Source organism: Anopheles coustani, chromosome 2 (assembly GCF_943734705.1).
Source record: "Anopheles coustani chromosome 2, idAnoCousDA_361_x.2, whole genome shotgun sequence".
Classification (NCBI taxonomy): Eukaryota; Metazoa; Arthropoda; class Insecta; order Diptera; family Culicidae; genus Anopheles; species Anopheles coustani.
Genome location: NC_071289.1, coordinates 70,242,544 through 70,256,714, shown reverse-complemented (window position 1 = coordinate 70,256,714; position 14,171 = coordinate 70,242,544). Strand labels below are relative to the sequence as shown.

At 42.1% G+C, this 14,171-nt stretch overlaps 1 protein-coding gene across 1 annotated transcript; it reads left to right on the top strand.

Annotated features, from left to right (window-relative positions):
* Positions 1-139: 139 nt before the first annotated feature.
* LOC131267428 (nucleolar GTP-binding protein 1) lies at positions 140-2,574 on the top strand. Its single transcript, XM_058270307.1, has 4 exons — positions 140-270; positions 379-653; positions 727-2,206; positions 2,290-2,574. The coding sequence occupies exons 1-4, from the start codon at positions 223-225 to the stop codon at positions 2,443-2,445; spliced, it is 1,959 nt and encodes a 652-aa protein (XP_058126290.1). The 5' UTR covers positions 140-222; the 3' UTR covers positions 2,446-2,574.
* Positions 2,575-14,171: the final 11,597 nt, after the last annotated feature.

Genomic DNA, 14,171 nt, shown 5'->3' with positions numbered 1-14,171 from the left:
ATTCAAGAAACGGACAAGGTATATATATAATAAACAATAGCATTCGTATAAACCTTGATAATGATATTGGCAAGGTGTATAGAAACGTCACTTTGACGTGTGGTCGTTTGACACTTCGACCATTCTTTTCAATCCACAACCTCGTGGTTTGTGGTGTTTTGTAGTGCTGCGTGGTTGGTTTTTCCTATTTTCGTGAAAAATAACAGCCACAAACTCATCAAAATGAGTCTGTATAACTTTAAAAAGATCATGGTGGTGCCGCCAGCAAAGGTAAGAAAGAAAAACCGCGTTTATCCGGAGAATATCAGCATTTGTTTACCCCGGCGGGTACCCGGCTGTGTTTTGGTTCGAATGTTACAATGTGTGTTCCCATTTCAGGCCTTCATCGATATTATGCTATCGAAGACACAGCGGAAAACGCCCACCGTTGTACACAAGCACTACAAAATCAGCCGCATCCGTGCGTTCTACATGCGCAAGGTGAAATACACGCAGCAGAACTTCCACGATCGGTTGACACAAATCATCCAGGACTTCCCGAAGCTGGATGATGTGCACCCGTTCTACGCGGATCTGATGAACGTGCTGTACGATAAGGACCATTACAAGCTTGCCCTGGGCCAGCTTAACACCGCCCGGCATCTTATCGATACGTGAGTAAATGAAAAAAAAAACCGCTTTATCCAGGGTTGGTATGTAACGTTCGGGTATATGTTCCCTTTACAGAGTCGCAAAGGATTACGTTCGTTTGCTTAAGTTTGGTGATTCACTGTACCGCTGCAAACAGCTGAAGAAGGCTGCCCTTGGTCGGATGGCAACGATTATGAAGCGTCAGGCATCGAATTTGACCTACCTGGAAGAGGTCCGCCAACATCTGTCGCGTCTGCCTTCGATCGATCCCTATACCCGTACGATCATCGTTTGCGGATTCCCTAACGTCGGTAAATCTAGCTTCCTCAACAAGGTCACCCGGGCCGACGTGGATGTACAGCCGTACGCGTTCACCACGAAGAGTCTGTACGTGGGTCACATGGATTACAAGTATTTGCGCTGGCAGGTGATCGACACGCCCGGAATTCTCGACCATCCGCTCGAGGAACGGAACGTTATCGAAATGCAGGCCATCACGGCCATGGCCCACTTGCGTGCCTGCATCATGTACGTAATGGACGTGTCGGAGCAGTGCGGTCACTCGATCGAGGAGCAGGCGAAACTGTTCGACAGTATCAAACCGCTGTTCGTTAACAAACCGCTCGTGCTGGTGCTAAACAAAACGGACGTGCTGAAGTTTGACGAACTGCCGGAGGAGAAGAAAAAGGTCATCGAAGATCTGTCGGAGGACCGGGAGCTGATACCGATCCTGGAAATGTCCACTGCCACCGAGGAGGGCGTGACGGAGGTGAAGTTGGAAGCATGCGAACGGCTGCTCGGTTATCGCGTCGACCAGAAGCTGAAGACGAAGAAGCTGGAGGGTGTGCTGAACCGGCTGCATGTGGCCATGCCCGAGAAGCGCGACGAAAAGGAACGTCCAGTTTGCATCCCGGAAGCGGTGCTCGCGGCTCGTGCGGCCAACGCGGCCAAACTTGCCAAACGGCAGCGCAAGCTGGAGAAGGAGATCGAACAGGAGCTGGGCGACGACTACTCGCTCGACCTGAAGAAGAACTACACGACGATCCCGGAGGAAGAGCGGTACGACGTGATACCCGAGTTCCTCAACGGCGTCAACATCGCCGACTACATCGATGCGGACATTTTCGAGCGACTCGAGGAGCTGGAGCGCGAAGAAGGCCTACGACTGGAGTCCGGTTTCTACGATCCGCCACCGCTCAATCTGGACGAAACGTTGCTCGAAATCCGCGAGATGGCCAAGCAGATCCGGCTGAAGCGTTTCCTGCTGAAGGACGCCCGCAAGATGTCGATGAAAAGTGGCCGACCGATTATGCCGCGGCACAAGCAGGCGAAGGTGCGCGACCGCAAGGCGGACGATCTGCGGCAGACGATGGAGAACCTCGGGCTGGACATGTCCGGCACGGAGGACTCGAACTTTGCCAAGAACCAGGTATCCATCCGCCGGAGCCTCACGCCCGCCGTCGGTGGCCCGAAGAAGCCGAAGAAGGACCGCGAATCGAGCGCGATCGTCCGTGCGACCGGGCTACCAATCAAGCGGAAACAGCCCAGCCACGAGCTCGGCATCAAAGACGTTGTGGTAAGAACACTTAATGACATATTTGGGCGATATCTCGAAACTCAACCGTTCTTTCTATCCCTGGTTTCTCTCTTCCTGAACAGCTTAAGGCGAAGGCTAAAGTCATGGCGAAGCACGACATTGCGAAGCGCGTCACCAAGTATGCGCGCAAGGGCGAGGGTGACCGACACATACCGGATCTTATGCCGAAGCATCTGTTTGCCGGTAAACGTGGCTCTGGTAAAACCGATCGTCGTTAGGTGGTTAAAGGGGTGGAATTTATCTGCGTCTTCGTTTCTTTGGTTCCATTTTCTCTCCGTTCTCCTCCGTGCTCTTTATTTTGATAAAAAGATACGTTTAATAAATTTACCAATATATCCACCAACAACTTATTTGTGTTAAAATGTAGCAGTTTAATTTGAACGAAATAAAAATATAAGCAATAGAAAACAAATGTTTCAATTGAATGTTTGAAAAAATGCAAACAAACCACAGTGAAGAGGAAAAAATCAAAATAGTAAACGATATCAAAAGGAGGCAGAATTATTAGGTCCACCGGAAACTTGACTGAAACAGCCACCAACTTCCGGAGACGAGTCAATTTCGTGACAGCTGACGAACTATGGCAAACATCATATTCATTTCGACACTTTTCCTCTTTCCTGTCGCAGCATGTTTTCAACTTTATTTTGAAGAGTTCCAGGAACATCCACTGCATCAACCGTTGACTCCGAAAATGGGTGTCCCGGGCGGACTTTGGGTACATTTTAATTTCGCATTGCGGCGCTGGAACCTCGCGACCGAAACGGCTCGGTGCATTGTCGATCAATAAATTTTTGACGAAGTTTGTCCTACTTGAAACGTCCAGCGGGAAGGCAAAGTATTTCGTCCAGGAATTTCTTTCGGCTCGGCAGGACAGCCTCGTGCTGCCCAGATGGTTTATTAATTTCGTCCATCTGCATCGTAATGGGAAGCTGATTGGCTATAGGCTCTCTCTATCGTGCCCATCCGGTCCGTGGAATGGCCATGCCGTCGTTCGCTTGCTGCATGCACACGGCGAGCATTTGCATACGGAAGCAGACGGAGGTACCACATGGATGTTTGACCATATGTGGACATGCATAGCACGATTATGCATGTTGGTGGCACTCTACTTCCCTCCACCGGATGCAACGGGTGACTGGTTCGAATGCGATACGGACACGTGCGTCTGTCCGGCCGGAGTCGGAGAGGATTATTGTGCCCGAACCTGGGCCAGATAGCAGCACCGGGTGCATCGTTACCGCGGCTGCTTAATGGCATACATGATGAGCCCCCCGTCAATCCACATTCAATTCGCGCGTCAACCGATTCCGGTTCGTGCTTGGGTTGCGTGCTATTAATTAGAGTATTAATTAAGTTTATTTCTGATAATAACAATTATTGTGCCAGGTTTCAGGATGCAACAATGCAAAAAGAAACCGGCAAACCGGTATCGAGTGCCGCTTTCGCGGGAAACAAACGCTGGAGCCAACGCCCGGTTTTCCTTTTGACATGGATGTTTAATTGATAAATTATACCATCATCCAGCGAATGCAAATTTACGTTTCCATTGTCGCGGATCCATATTTCTTGCCGTTATCATGTTTCGACGCACTTTTGGTCGCGTTTATTGTCTTTTTAATGGTCACACATGCGTCGGTTTGGCTGCGATGAAATCTTGCAAACGAACGAACCGAAACGCGGGTCATTTTTCCCCCATACGGAAGGCAATTCATGATCGCATAAATTGGGACAACTTGTCACTGCTTATCCTTGTTTTTAAATATACGTTGTGTGGGCCAACTTGCCCACAGCGAAATTAATGTAAACGAAACAAGTTATGCAAAATATGTTACTATACTTTTGCTGTACGATAGTTTTGCATTTCATTGCAATGTGGTTTGATGACTTTTGTGCGTGTGGTCAAACAGTTTCTTCTAATCCTAACGATCGGGTAATATTACGGACATGTGTGTATGTAGATTGATGACCCAACCGACATCGGTGGCTCGATTATGTTTTGAAATATTTAAAAACTAATAGTTTCTTACCTAAAAACCCCAACTATATGGAAAACAAGAGAAAATTCTTACTCGTGATAGTTGTCTGCGAAATGGGAACACAAATTTAAAAACGGTGTAACGACTTTTTATGCATTTTAACTTTATCGGAATCAAATTTGTAATTTATTTTTTTAATACAGTATATAACCTATCAATGTTTTCTATTTTAAGCATACCATTTTTGTCTGTTTTGAATATTGTGTTACTGTACCTCACTTTCCCGGGTTATTGATCCTCCACGCATATTTCCAAGAAGTTAATGGTTTGTACCGACTATAGGAGATTGCTGAAGTGAATTGGGATGGCATTTCAATTTCAATTTGTATTCGAGCGGATTGGAATTACAAACAATATTTCTAGGTAAAAACAGCCCACCGATATCAAATGGCTCCGTGAGACGATTGCCTTAAGCAGTTAACTTGTTGACAAATGTGTTACAATTCCGTGCAGCATCATAATTTATCAGGTAAAATTGGAGCTGGGTGAATTAAAATGAGATGTTTCAGTAACTATTAAATATGACTTCCGGTGTATTGTTTTTTCCCCCTTAAAGACCCTTCCTACCGTCACAACTTTAAGCTGTAATAGACAATGATGAATGATTTTCCCTCAACACAAAACAATCTGAGGTTGAAAAGACTGTGTTTGGAGTTTCTAGGCATCATGATTTTTTTTAATTAAAACGCCTAATATTCCACCCCACGGACTAAAACTGAAAGAAAATGGTGGTCAAACCTCGCGATCCCCCCTACCATTACCGATTTGTCTTTTTGGATGATCTGCCGTTCATGCAAGCGATACGCAACGTTGTTTTGCGATTTTATGTCTTTCTATTTGCTTCTAATTCAATCGCCCTTCGCTTTTCCGTTTTCAACCGTATCGTAAAAAGTTGGATACCCCTGTCCTGGTGCGAAGGAGTCATGGGGGAATGGCAAAAAGAAGTGAGACGGTGAGGAAAACGCCGTCAAAAGTTCGCTGATTGGGGCATAAAAGTTTGCTTCATCTAACTTCTCGCCACTGAAGAAGCAATATCCTGCGCGTTACTGTGGCCAGGTTTACCATCGAATCGATGACCGTGACGTCAAGTGTTGGGTCTGGGAAGAAAAAGAACGACCCAGCAAGAACAATAGTAGCGGAAAAAAAAAAAAAATAGGGAGGTTGCTTTCGGGAAACAGACACGCAACGAAAAAATAAGGAAGGCGAACTAAATCGGGTCCAAAGCACTGCCAGGATCTGCGACCTGTCACCAGACAATCGCGTTGCTTATTTAATTTTAAAAGTTCTCTTTGTCATTGCAATATTTTTTCTTTCCAGCTTTGGGATAGTTTTTTTCCTACGAGCCACCATCGTGGAAAACATTTCAGAGGCAATGAATTAATCAAATTTAATATTTAGTCTATTCCTTGCCACCCTCTTCGGTGGTAAGAAGTATTTCGGTCGTATGTTTTGAACAGAGAGATGAAACGAGATTTTAAAAATGTTCTCACCGCTTGAACGAACCGATTGTCTTTGCGTTCTGAATGATTATACCAATGGGAAACTGGCCGTGACGAGCATCTGATGAAAAACGATCGTGAGGCTAAAAGGAAGCTCTTAAATGGACTTTTAAATAAACGAATTGCTGGAGAAAACCCACTGGGTTGGCTTCGGATCAGGAAAGCATTCCCTGATGCTTGGGAACACAAAACCCACTCGATATTGTTGGGTTTAATGAAAAATCGGCCAATATTTGTTTCCTTTCCTTATCTTAGGTAATCGTTGTTTTTATTTGATTGCTTTGAAGCAACGTCATTTTCTTTTCAAAGCCACCTTTAGAGTGCCACTTTCAACGACGTAGTGTTTGATTTTTTCCCGAGGCAGACACAAATATCATGCACGTGTGCCGGATGAATTGCCTTTAATTTCCGCCTCCAGCTTTGCCCAAAAGAAACGAGAAAAGTTTTTCTAAAATGTCCTTCTACTATCCATAATGGAGGGTTTTCCCGTCCCGTGAATGTTGCTTCCATAAATGGTTGCGTCGATTAAATTTGTTCAGTTGTGTTCGTCAAAAAACAAAAAAAAAAAAACATTTACTAGATGACGTCAGTTCCCGGATCGCTAGTAGAGTTGGTAAAAAAAGTTAAATTTTGTGTCAGTCGTTTAACTTTGTAAAATCGGGTAAGTTCGGTCTGAAAAGATGGCGAATGTGATTGAGCAACGGTTTTGCTTGGTGAAAGTTTTAACGTCACACTGTAGTTGGAAAACTTCGGTAGCTCAACCATCTGTTTTCATGATCAAAACTGACACGTTCGCACGCAAAATAGTCATGTTGGAAGCACAATCCAATATGGAATAAATTGCATCGACTTTTTGAAAATTTTCCGTTAGGGTAAAGTTCGTGCCAATTCGCAGAAACTATCTCGATAGGCAAACTTAATTAAGTTAATTAAAACCATTATTTGAATTGAGCTCCACTTGACCGGGACCCTTTAGGAGCTCTAAATTTTACCGATTAAACTGAAGCGAAGCAATCGTCCTGCAATCGGGCGCAAAATTGATCCATCCTCATCGGGTGGCGGGCATTCCAAGCACTGTTTAGCCATTTCACGCTTCAACACTTCCTCAGGCACGAATTGTGTTTTCCCGAGGCCCCATTCCAATAAAATTGCTCCAGTATCAAATTGCTGTTGAGTTTTCCATCAGCCCGCTCCACAGCCAAATGCTGCTGAATATGCCTGAAATGCACCCGGGGAATGTATCCGCATAGTTCGCTTGGCTATCACTGATGTTTCCACTTCGATTCATAGAAATCTCGATTAATATCAAGCAGATTGCATTTTCTCCTCACCTCCCCTCATCGCACGGGATTCCACTCGGTTGCCGTGAACACCGGAGCGGCTTTTCCACTGCTTTTTGGTGGAACGCGTCGGTCGTGTTTGGCACGCGTTAAAACCGGGCGTGCCATAAAACGGTCGTAAATAACTCAAAACAATTAAAAAGCCGTGCGCGCGTTAGTGCAATTTATGGTTTGAGGTTTGTGCGCCAAAACCGGTGCAGTTCACGCACGACACGTGGAAACGAACCACGGCCGTACGGAAGTTTACTCCGTTGCGCCCGAACCATGTTTGAGCTAGATCAGACCGGTAGCTCAGTGCGCCTCGCTAACCCTTTATCGCAAAAATGAAACGGTCGGGTTCCGATTATGAAACACTACCGGCAATTTAGGTTCCATTTTCGCCTTGCTACCTGTTTTGTTTAATTAAAAGTATTTGATCGCATTTTGCAAAACCTGCCCGTCACTCTCGGTCGGTCTATTGCTGCTATTTGCTGAAATCTGAAATAAGTACCACATTCCATTGAGGATAGAATCGCGAAATAATGTGCGTCATACTATCTGAACAGGTATTTCGATTCCTGCAGATTTTTCCTTTTTGGTTCAACAGAAATCTGCATAAGCGGATAGAAAAGTACCAAAAGAATGACTAATTAATGAATTGATACTTGTATAAAAAGTACAATAAATATATACAGAACTTTTTGTACAACTTCAATTTTCAATGCTTTTTCTCGTATTTATTCGGACTTTAAATATGCTATCATTTTTTTTTTTCTTTTTCAGGCCAGAATTGGCTGACTCTGTATTTTACTTTTTGCAAAAATACTACTCGAGACTGAAAATTTGTATTTACCGACCTTTACATACGATGCATTGCAATGCAGAGCGTGAAAAGAATAGAACGGTAGGTTCAATCGTGGAGTCCTTGAAACATCCTAATTGACGCATAATTGAACAATTCACACGGTTGTGTCAACTGGCACAATTCGAGAATGCAATAGCGTGACGACAACTAACGACAACTCGAACATGCTTACGTCGGATAATTAACATTCTGAAGAGGTGCTTCATTTGGTGAATTATTCGTAGTGGATGCAGTGGATGAATATATTGCTTTAATGTCAACATATAAGAAGTTGTTATTTCAGAGGCCTACAGTAGCTGGTAGTACGATAGGTTCAACTTATTTTGGTTATTTAACTTAGTAATGAACCGGACTCTATTACAAAATGTTTAACCCGTCGATTGAACGGTTGTTTGTTGATCAAAATCTTTGTAAGTTGGTAATACAATATTTGAATGGTATGAAGGGCTGGTCTTAATCAAATTTTTAGTAAATGATAAATTGATGAAATTATTATTTATTCAATAGCCCCATGAAATAAAAAATTTGTATTATGGAAATTTTTTAATAGCCAATGGTCCTATGAATTTTTTTTTCGTTAAACATAAGTTCAACGGGGCATCTATGATTACTAAAGTTCAATAGAGTGCTCTATTAATTTTTTTGAAATATTAGTGTCCTGTATTACAGGACGATTAATTTGAAACATCAGTCGACACGCTGTAGACGAGAGTATGTAAGGCCCTTCACAATCTTGTTCATGACCCCTTTACCATTAATCATTTTTTACGCGTTTGAAAATAGTATACAACGGCCAAAGTCCAGCACAACAAATGGAACGTAGTGCACCATCGGCTGTTATGTGTCGGTTCTGACTGAAGGAAGAGAAATCTAAGGAGTATGAAAGCAAGAGAGCCTATAAGATAGAATTGTTTGGCAAACAATTTCGCCAACCCGCGAAACACGTTGGCGCCAAACCGATCGGTCCTCCGACTAGCGTTTCCCTCTCAATCCCTCTAACCGAAACGCAAATCACTGGCCAACCACACCCCTGATCAATTTCCTTCTTCATCCCCTTCTCAACTGTTGGCCCAATTCCACCCGTTCCACCCTATACTGATCGGATGGCTCTGTCCTACTCGTATGGTAAGTTTTAAAAAACCTTGATTGACTCGGCGGACGCTCCAGCAGGCTCAATGTCAATGTCGCAGTAGCTGGTACCGCTCCCCGGACATCGGTGCTAGTTATGAAACGGTAGAAATACGGGGATGATGTGCCTCTGATCGAATTTAAATTATTTTGTTTTGTTTTGATCAACGCCTTGATGTTTATGGTAGACGATTGACTCGCGTTGCGGCGTCACGTCAGGGCCCAGGAGGAATCGGATCGTTTGATCGATTGAATGTAGACGCCTTGATTGAACCGACATGAACAGTTGCATCACAGTCCGTGGGATCGCTATTGGAGGGTGTGTGTAGAAATGAGCTATTTATGATGTCCGCTTTATTTTATTACTCTCGGCTGTAGCAAGTGTCTTTGATCATGCCTCCGCTGATTAGGGTCTTTAGACTGGGCCCTTCACTTTTTATTTGGGTGATCCTTAGATCCTATATCCCGAAGGTGCTCATGAGTTATATTTGCCTAACATGTTAAATGCAGTTCTTAAATTTGAAAATATTTTTTTAAGCACAAACATAGCAATTACAAACCCGCTGTACAGTATCTGGAAAAACATTAAATAGGAGTATTACATCTTCAAAGCACATTATATTAAAAACGCAGAAGATAAAATACGTCAAATTACACGTGATTATTAGTTTTAAGAATGTAACTAATGTTACTTAAAATTATTGATATTAACTTTGACAAATTAATTGTATATAATTTCTTGAACGTTCTTTACCAAATTTCGATGTGAATATTTTTGTTAACCTTTTGTAAATTAGGTTATTTATTCACAAAATTGTCATACACCACGGACAACCGGGACTCCGTATTTTTTTAAATTTCTTAAATTTGAAAATATTTTTTTAAGCACAAACATAGCAATTACAAACCCGCTGTACAGTATCTGGAAAAACATTAAATAGGTGTATTACATCTTCAAAGCACATTATATTAAAAACGCAGAAGATAAAATACGTCAAATTACACGTGATTATTAGTTTTAAGAATGTAACTAATGTTACTTTAAATTATTGATATTAACTTTGACAAATTAATTGTATATAATTTCTTGAACGTTCTTTACCAAATTTCGATGTGAATATTTTTGTTAACCTTTTGTAAATTAGGTTATTTATTCACAAAATTGTCATACACCACGGACAACCGGGACTCCGTATTTTTTTAAATTTATAAACTGTTTTGCGTCTTAACTTGAGCATCACCACACGCCGCTGTTATAGTATCGATGTCGAAGTGATCAATTTGATCAAATATGCCCATACAATAGATAAAAGATCAATCAAATCGAACAGTCTGGAATAACGGTTTTCCCAACAAGCTAATGTGAGCAACTCTAGTGACTAAACATTTAACGAAACCGAATCGGGCCAGTTCTCCTTGCGTCAAAGTCACGTTTTTCGTTCGATTTGCCAATGTTTTGTTTAGCACAGGAAGAGTGTTCGTTTGTTTTGGTTTTTTGTTTCCTCAATCATACTTTTTTCGAGTTCTCCGTTTGGTTTCATTGATTAGCCCTTCTATTCGTTTCCCCGCCCGTACGGTCGCGAGCTGAGTGTGGAACGAAACGTTTTCTTGGCGTAATTGATCCTGTTAACCTCATCGAGAGCCCCGGCTCTGGACGTCAGTCGGCGGTGGAAATTGATCACATCACATGTGCCTACCAATTGGTCGAACGTGGTTTGCAATGGTGCGATTTTCGGAAAGCTTGTAAACACTTCCCAACACAAGCGCGAACAATGTGAAAGTCACGATATGCTGCCCGTATTGACATAACAATCTTATTCTTTGTCCATAACGTGACTTTTTGATGGAGTTTCAGTTGTCTTTAGGAGATATAGCATGATCGATTTGCATGGGAAATGTTTCGCAAATGTGATACACACGAAATTTTTATACGAAGATAAATTTATCAATCCTACTCAAGAAGGATGGGTGTTGCAATACGACAAAACGACATAGCAAATGCGCAGTTTTGTCAAGAGAAATGCTTTTATATTGTCAACATAAAGTATGCAGAAGTTGGCTAGAAACGTGGAAACGATGCGTTGTCACAAAACAAGAACGTAAATACGAGAACGTGAACGCAAATCACTAAAACCTTACATGATTGATCAAATGCTAACGAGAATTTGTTTGTGAAGGTTGAAGACTAAACAATGATAGTAAATAATTTGCCATCAACTTTGTGCTCTGGAATAATTTGTAGTATCTCGATATTGCCCCATGGCAAATTTATAAGCTATGTGAAAAGAGGTCTTTTTTGGATAGTGACATCAAAATAAAGACTTTCCAATTTTTTTTTACATTCACGCTTAAATAATCGCGATATATGTATACTTCAATATTATGTTCAATGCTGAATTCCCATTTCCCTGACAATGTTGCAATTAGATTGCATACTTCTTCAATTGCAATTTACGGATGTTGCATTTATTTTCCGTGCGATGAAAGTAAATTAGCGATAATGATTTTCCATTCTCTTTTTGTTGGTCCTTTGAACTTCTGAAGATACCAATAAATCTAACAGAAAACTATTGGATACAAAAAAGAAAGCCAAAATGGAATAGCGAAGAAAATGTGTTCGATAAATGTTATGGTCGGGATCGGGAATTAAAATTAATGGTCCGTTTTTGCTATGAGGGAAAATAAATAGCGTGGCTTGGGAAGGGGAAAAATATGTGAGTGTTTTGTGCAACTCAAGAACCGTTTCCAATAATTGGTTTTTGTGAGTTTAATGATTGCTAAGAGTAATTGAACTTTAAACTCTTACCAAGTGGCGATAGAAAAAGGGTGTCAGGCAGAATTCTATTTAAGCATCCTGAATAAACTCCGTGAAGCTGCCTGCTTTTTTACAAGCAAAGAAACAATTTATTCTGCGTTCTTTGGAAAAGTGCAAATAAACGAAGTGCACTCACCGTAAGAAAATTAAAAGCCAAAGAGAAAAACAAACCGACCCGTACATTAACATATTTACTTAACACAATGTCTTCCCATAATTCACTAAAGTTCCTGTCCATTAGGGCAGGATCTCTTCACAAAAAAAAAACAAATGAATAAAATTTCACCATTCGGACTAGAAAACTTTTAATGATAATCATTTTTCTTTAGCCAGTATAAAGGACCCGGGATCCGCGGGGTCGGAACAGTGTTGGAACCCTCCGTCCAAAAGCGAACAAATTACGCTTATGCAAATTGAAGTATTTTTGCGGTGCTTACTTAATCTCTTCAATCGTTCGACATCAATTATTTACATACAGTGTTGGAGGGGACAGAGTGGTTGTTGCATCACCATGCATTTCCAGTTGCATTCGAACATCGGTCCGGTGGGTGGAGGTGCTTAAATTGTTTAACCAGATGTGACATGGAGTACGTGTGTGTGTGTGTGGGGTTGGAGCCCGTGCGGGTTCCTGGAGGGTACGTGCGAGTGAGGTTCTCATTTACAACAATAAAATAAACGTGATAACGCGTGGTGGTAATTGACAGCAACTCGTGGCTGATGTTGAAAGAGTTAAAATTTGCAAATAAATCCGCTATAACTGTCGCAGCTGTAGAACACGCGGTGCAAGTGTTACAATGATGAGTGTGCTTCGTTTGTATCTGAGAAAATGCACAAAATGTACCTTTGAGATATGCTGGTTGGCCTCCAGTGGATCGGCTGGAAAAGTCGGGATTAAACAATAAATGGAATTAAATGTAGAAGCACACCCACACTCGTCCGGTGCCACCACGAAGCTGGTGGACAACAGTTTCTAATACTAATATGGCCGGGTACAAATTATACCGTAGGCACAAGTACAAACATCATTAGCAGAAAGTAATAAAATCAACATGCAAAAACCCATGTGAAAATAATTACACCCTCCGGCAGCCAACGTGGCGCTTTGCGGAGTCAAGGGCTTACCCGGTGGATGATACACCCGCTAAAGCTCGCGGAAAAGCAGTCCCATTTTCCGGCGAAACCGCCACGCCACACGCGCTTCACTCGAGCCCCGTGTGTTTGTGTGTGCACTTTATTAAAAGCCATTTTCCAGCCACCGCCGTCGAGTGGGCGGGCGAGGGTTTCGAAGCGTCCAATGGTAGGGATGGTGGGGTGGAATATGTAAAAATCTATTACGTCCTGGAGGGCAGTGTGTATGGGAGTTATGTGTGTATGTTGGTCGGTGGAACGGTGCGAAAGTATTTATCATCGGCCGAGCTTGCTTTATGAATGCAACATCATTTATTCACACACGATTATTTCTGTCCACTTTTCGCTGCAAGGAAAATGGCGCGGGAGGCGGCCAGGGAGTCGTGCAACGGATATCCTTTTTTCGATGCTTCAACGTTCACCCGGCCCGTACGCCGTGCAGACTAATGATGGCAACAATCGTAGCATACGGTGCGATCGGGCTTGTACCAGCTCCGCAGTTCCGTGTTGTTTAATGTGGCTTTACGTTGCTATTGCTGGAAAGGGGTTGGAACACTTCCCTAGACATCGGTTGGATTATCGTGGTGAAGGTGTGGAGGGAAGCAGTTTAAGTTATTTATTACCAGTTGACGGAGGTTATGTTGTTGCGCTTTTTTTCGGGCCAAGGAACATCCTCTTTGAGCTTTCGCAGCATGTGTAGTTTATGTAGAAAGACGCAACGAATGGCCGAGTTTAGATTTAGATTCCAGAAAACCGAAGTAATGTTGAGAAAACCTAAAATGTAGAGAAATTTTGTTCGAAGTAGGTCAGTAACAAACGAACCTGAAGAACCTAGTTGTATTAGAATTTTTATCAATAAAATGTGATGAATTCACGTAAATCTTGCAAATACATATTTTCCTTCACAAATCTTATATATCTTGTAATTATATTTATTTTTCAGTTTCATGCTTTAGAAGGGTATTGATACCAATAATGACGTATTTAGTTGTAACTCACTATATGAGGTAATTTAAAATTATCAACAACGCAAAATTTTACTTCATTATTTTCCAGAAAAGCATCTATTTTCACCGTACACAATAATACATAAAAATTGTTTATTTCTTCCTAGCCGATTGTTAATATAATGGTTGTTTTTTCCAATAGAT

Excerpts from the sequence above, each read along its gene's own strand:
- LOC131267428 (XM_058270307.1), top strand. The coding sequence starts at position 223 with ATGAGTCTGTATAACTTTAAAAAGATCATGGTGGTGCCGCCAGCAAAG. Across the intron at positions 271-378 it reads TGGTGGTGCCGCCAGCAAAG|GCCTTCATCGATATTATGCT; the intron begins GTAAGAAAGAAA and ends TTCCCATTTCAG. Across the intron at positions 2,207-2,289 it reads TCGGCATCAAAGACGTTGTG|CTTAAGGCGAAGGCTAAAGT; the intron begins GTAAGAACACTT and ends CTTCCTGAACAG.